This window comes from Mustela nivalis, assembly GCF_964662115.1.
Source record: "Mustela nivalis genome assembly, chromosome: 5".
Classification (NCBI taxonomy): domain Eukaryota; kingdom Metazoa; phylum Chordata; class Mammalia; order Carnivora; family Mustelidae; genus Mustela; species Mustela nivalis.
In genome coordinates, this window is record NC_139024.1 from 93,669,974 (window position 1) to 93,676,227 (window position 6,254).

The 6,254-nt window shown below is 38.3% G+C and overlaps 1 protein-coding gene across 1 annotated transcript; it reads left to right on the forward strand.

Annotated features, from left to right (window-relative positions):
* Positions 1-866: 866 nt before the first annotated feature.
* On the forward strand, positions 867-2,776 carry LOC309865946 (protein AF-9-like; the record flags this gene model as incomplete). Its single annotated transcript, XM_082732960.1, has 2 exons — positions 867-991; positions 2,369-2,776. The coding sequence occupies exons 1-2, from the start codon at positions 872-874 to the stop codon at positions 2,774-2,776; spliced, it is 528 nt and encodes a 175-aa protein (XP_082589086.1). The 5' UTR covers positions 867-871.
* Positions 2,777-6,254: the final 3,478 nt, after the last annotated feature.

Consider the following 6,254-nt stretch of genomic DNA (forward strand, 5'->3'; position numbering starts at 1 on the left):
GGCTGTCTTCTTTGCTGAAATGTCTGTTCATGTCCTCTGCCCATTTCTTGATTGGATTATTTGTTCTTTGGGTGTTGAGTTTGCTAAGTTCTTTGTAGATTTTGGACATTAGCCCTTTATCTGATATGTCATTTGCAAATATCTTCTCCCATTCTGTCAGTTTTCTTTTGGTTTTGTTAACTGTTTCCTTTGCTGTGAAAAACCTTTTGATCTTGATAAAATCCCAATAGTTCATTTTTGCCCTTGCTTCCCTTGCCTTTGGCGATGTTCCTAGGAAGATGTTGCTGTGGTTGAGGTCGAAGAGGTTGCTGCCTGCGTTCTCAAGGATTTTGATGGATTCCTTTCTCACAGTGAGGTCCTTCATCCACTTTGAGTCATTTTCATGTGTGGTGTAAGGAAATGGTCCAATTTCATTTTTCTGCATGTGGCTGTCCAGTTTTCCCCAGTTTAGGCAGTTTTAAGAATGCATTATCTCAGTAATTCCCCTCAAACTATAGACTTTAATTTCTTCTTCATATTATGGTTAAATCATTCTAGAAGTCTGAGATTTCTATGTTTTAAAGAGATTCTAATCTACACACATCATGGAATTAACTTTTCAGAATAGTCAGGAATATTTTCGGACATTATTTTGGCAGGAAGTCCTACACAGACTGGATTGGAGAAAGAATATAATTAGAGGACCAGATTGGAGACCATTGCTTTAGGCCAAGCTTTCACAATCTGCCAATGGGGTAGTCAGAGGTCAAAAAAGGCTATGGAGGGGCATTACAGAGGACAAAGTTGCAAGTTTCAGTGGAAGGTAGTGGGGGAGCAGTAAGAATCTCATAACTGTGTCACCCGGATCTGGATGATTTCCTGCTCCAGCTTCATGCCGTCCCAGACCAGGCAACAAGGTCCTTTGAGGTCTATAATGAAAGATCTGCATTCTGATGACAATGAGGAGGAATCAGACGAGGCAGAGGATAAGGACAATGACTCTGAAATGGAGAGACCTGTATTGCCTGTAAGGTGACTGTTATTGTATATGGTCTCTGTTCCTTTCTGATATACCACTTGTAGGCTCTCTCTTTGCTTAGAGGAACCCTTTTAATATTTCCTGTAGAGCTGGTTTGGTATTTGCAAATTCTTTCAGTTGTTGTTTGTCCTGGAAGCTTTTAATCTCTCCTTCTATTTTCAATGATAGCCTAGCTGGATATAGTATTCTGGGCTGCATGTTTTTCTCGTTTAGTGCTCTAAAAATATCATGCCAGCTCTTTCTGGCCTGCCAGGTCTCTGTGGATAAGTCAGCTGCCAATCTAATATTTTTACCATTGTATGTTACAGACTTCTTTTCCCGGGCTGCTTTCAGGATTTTCTCTTTGTCACTGAGACTTGTAAATTTTACTATTAGGTGACGGGGTGTGGGCCTATTCTTATTGATTTTGAGGGGCGTTCTCTGAACCTCCTGAATTTTGATGCTCGTTCCCTTTGCCATATTGGGGAAATTCTCACCAATAATTCTCTCCAGTATACCTTCTGCTCCCCTCTCTCTTTCTTCTTCTTCTGGAATCCCAATTATTCTAATGTTGTTTTGTCTTATGGTGTCACTTATCTCTCGAATTCTCCCCTCGTGGTCCAGTAGCTGTTTGTCCCTCTTTTGCTCAGCTTCTTTATTCTCTGTCATTTGGTCTTCTATATCACTAATTCTTTCTTCTGCCTCATTTATCCTAGCAGTGAGAGCCTCCATTTTTTATTGCACCTCATTAATAGCTTTTTTGATTTCAACTTGGTTAGATTTTAGTTCTTTTATTTCTCCAGAAAGGGCTTTTATATCTCTCGAGAGGGTTTCTCTAATATCTTCCATGCCTTTTTCGAGCCCGGCTAGAACCTTGAGAATTGTCATTCTGAACTCTAGATCTGACATATTACCGATGTCTGTATTGATTAGGTCCCTAGCCTTCGGTACTGCCTCTTGTTCTTTTTTTTTGTGTTGAATTTTTACGTCTTGTCATTTTGGCCAGATAAGAGTAAATGAAGGGGCAAGTAAAATACTAAAAGGGTGGCAACAACCCCAGGAAAATATGCTTTAACCAAATTAGAAGAGATCCAAAATCGTGAGTGGGGAGAAAGGGGATAAAAAGAGGTTCAAAAAGAAAGAAAGAAAAAAAAAGAAAAAAGAAAAGAAAAAAAATTTTTTTAAAAAAGAAAACACCTTTCAGAAAGTGGTTGTTTTTCTGTTTCCAGAATTGCTGTTCTTCTTCTCTTCAATCTGCCGATGGGTTTTCAGGTGTTTGCAATCTTTAGATAAGCTATCTAGCTGATCTCCGGCTAGCTGAAGCAGTCTCAGCTTGCTACTTCTCCGCCATCTTGACTCCTCCCCCTGGAGAGACCTGTAAATAGAGGAGGCAGCCAAAGCCGCAGAGTTAGCTTAAGTGACGGCAGCGACAGTGAAAGCAGCTCAGCTTCTTCGCCCCTCCATCATGAACCCCCGCCACCTTTATTAAAAACCAACAACAACCATATTCTTGACGTAAAAAATCCAATAAAGCAAAGCAAATCAGATAAACAAATAAAGAATGGTGAGCGTGACAAGGCCTACCTAGACGAACAGGTCGAGCTTCACAGAAGGTTAATGATGCTGAGAGAGAGACACATTCTGCAGCAGATCGTGAACCTTATAGAAGAAACTGGACACTTTCATATCACAAACACATTTGAGTTTGACCTTTGCTCATTGGACAAAACCACAGTCCTTAAACGACAGAGTTACCTGGAAACATCTGGAACTTCCTGAGGATACAACAACTGGATGCATCAAAAACTATTGTTGGGTTTTTTTTGTTGTTTGTTTGTGATTTTTTTTGTTTGTTTGTTTATATGAAAACACTCAGAATGATGCAACCAAAAGGGGAAAAAAAAATCAGTTACTGATTGAGGTAAGGTTACTTATATTTTGTAAACTTTGGTAAAAGGGGATAGCAACATGTGTGTGTTAGGTTGGCATGCCCATGTTGAAGAAATGAGCAGTGCTTATAAGTAGTAACTTTATATAAAAAAATTATGATCAAAATTTTCTCAGCTAGGTAACTGTCCAGAGCAGATGCCTCTATGTGGTGATTAGTAATCTAAGCCAGTTTGATCCATGACTCCATTTCTACCACAAGGCTTCCTGGGAATTACAGCAGAGGAAGGAGGCAGGTTTTCTGGGGCCTTTTTACTGTCTCATCTTGTTAGGCATATCCTCTTACTGTGCATTGGTCAGAAACCTGAGCCTGTTCTCTGAGAACTTAAGTTGTATGGTCTTTATGCCCAAAAAGGAAAGGGGTACACATACTGGTGATCATTAGTGATCTCTATAGAAAATATCCAATTTATCTTAGCCTAGTAACATTTGTAGCACATCTTAGGTGTCTTTGCCAAGTGATTCCTTTTAACTTTTGACAGAATTTGGTGTGGTAAGAGTGGAGAATGAAGGAAGAGTTAAAAAATACTTACACTATCTTTAAAATACTCCCAATATCTTTAAAAGTGTATCTTTTTCCTTTTCAATCTGTCACTCTTTCTCTTTCTGTACCTTTGATGTACACATGCCCATGTGCATACACACATTCCACAGCTGAATTGGGGAGCACAGTTTATCCTAAGTAAATTAATTTTCAGCTAAATGTCCATAGATCTAGTTATTAAGATTTGTGGAAGCAATAAATCCAACTAGACTTCTAAGGCTGTCCCTCAGTTATGCCTTTGATTCTTTTTTTCTTGTATTCAAAAAATCTGAATTTAGATCTAGGTCCACTAAACTTCATTTCTTTTATTCTAGATCTATGATTTCCAATTAGGGAGTGGTTGGCATCTTGGGCAGGAGAGTTCCTTGTTGAGCAGGGATGTCTCATGCATTTTAGCATATTTTATCTGCAGTCACTGACTATAAATTCAAGGTCTGCAATCACTGTGACAAATTTTCTCTACATATTTCCAAATGTCCCTGGTTTTAGAGTACTCTCCTGTTTGATTAGATTCTTTATACCTTTGATACTCTAGTGATAGCATGGATAGTCAAGGTATAGGGAAAAAAATGAGTACAGAAGATGTGTTAGATGCTATGGTCTTCATACTCAGAACACTTTTAAGTTTTAACTAAGATGAGAGACTTCCCTTATAATCAAGACTCTGCAATGGTTGGAATATATTCCATCTTTTAGAAATACAGACATTTTATGCCTGACATAATTAATTAATTCAACAAATACTTATTAGCACTATGTTAGTTGCTGAGTAAGATTAAAAACTTTGTCGGGCGCCTGGGTGGCTCAGTGGGTTAAGCCGCTGCCTTCGGCTCAGGTCATGGTCTCAGGGTCCTGGGATCGAGTCCCGCATCGGGCTCTCTGCTCAGCAGGGAGCCTGCTTCCCTCTCTCTCTCTGCCTGCCTCTCCGACTACTTGTGATTTCTCTCTGTCAAATAAATAAAATCTTTAAAAAAAAAAAAAGATTAAAAACTTTGTCAACCATAATAATTTGAAAGCTTCCTTTGAACAGAGACCATCTGAACAAAGTGGTGAGTTCTGACAGTTAGAATATTGTGTAAACTACTGAATTTGTGTGAGTTACTTGAAAGAGATGTTTGTTATGTTTTATTCCCATTCCATGAAATTACAAGTATTTTGATTCCGTGCTCCTCAAACAAACTTCTGATTCTTAGGCTTCCCCTGTAGACTGCTTAGAGGGTGGAATGAAAAAAAATCGGTGAGTGTTTAAAGTTCTTAATTATTACTTTCTATTTAAGCAACTTTATAAAGTTGTATTCCTTTTTTATACATTGGTTTCCTTAAAATTTAGTTAGTATGAGTCAACACATTTTAGTTCTATTAATTCTGGGATCCTGAATGAATTATTTCCCAGGGTCTATGATACTGAGAACTGGACATCAGACTGTGATGACTCCAGAAGAGATGCTACCTTGTGAACTGGGCTTTTTGGGAAGCCATGGCCGCCTGCAGGATTTTTTCCTTTTATTTCTCCATTAGTTCAGATTTACCAGAGGGCTGTGGATAAATGTATCCAACAGCTCACTACACACAAGCTGATAGGACATCCACTTGTGCGAGAAACACCAGTCAAAAATTGACTCCTCTTTTTCCTCCAAACTTGTTTCTATCATTTCCCTGTATTAGTTATGACTCCATATTCTATCCACCTATCTTAAGGCAGACAGTTGGGAATCAGCCTAGTTTCCTCATTCTAAGTACCCAATATCTACTCAATCAATTCACTAAAGATGTGTTACTGAATTTATTCATAAATATATTTTGAACATACCTCTTTACATCTTTGCTGTCAGTGTTATAATTCAGGCTGTCACTATTGTGATGGTCACTGACTTGATTCTCCCTACTTTACTCTCCTCACAGCAAGTAACATAATTTTTTAAAAATCAAAATAAGATCACGTTATTTTCCATCTTATATCTCAGTGATCCTCTTAGTATCAACAAAAAACAAATATTTTAGCTAGTACTTGAGTACTTGAGGCCCTTCAAAATCTGACCATTGTCTTCCATTATCCCCTCAGTTTCTACCACCTCATTCACACCCCTATCCCCCCTGCAACATAACTGATTTTCCACCTGTCAGGGTGCCATACCCATATCCTGTGTTGATGGGTCTCATCTTGTCAATGGCCTTCATCTCTACTGTGCTTTCTAGTCCATGAAAATTCTGGATCCTTTTTATTTTCCTAACATTCCTAACCACAGGGTATCTTGGAGACCACCAACATACTTTTAAACATCTCATGGCGATGATTGTGGGAATTCTCACCTCTGTCTTCCTCATGTTGGAGTATATGGTACAGATGGTCCCCAACTTACCATGATTCAACTTTAAGGTGATGTGAAAGTAATATACATTCAATAGAAACTGTACTTCAATCTTGAATTCTAATCTTTCCTGGGCTAGAAATACATGGTATATTATTTTCTCAGGATGCTGGGCAGTAGCTGTGAGCCATAGCTCCCAGTCAGCCATCAGATCATGACGGTAAACAAATGATAGACTTAAAACCATTTTGTACCCATGCAACCATTTTGTTTTTTTCACTTTCAGGATAGTATTAGATAAATGACATAGGACATTCAACATTTAATTATAAAATAGGTTTTGTTTTAGTGATTTTGTTCAGCTGTAGGCTGATGTTAGTGTTCAGAGCATGATTAAAGTAGGCTAAGCTAAAATATAATATCCAGTAGATTATGTGTATTAAATGCATTTTTGACT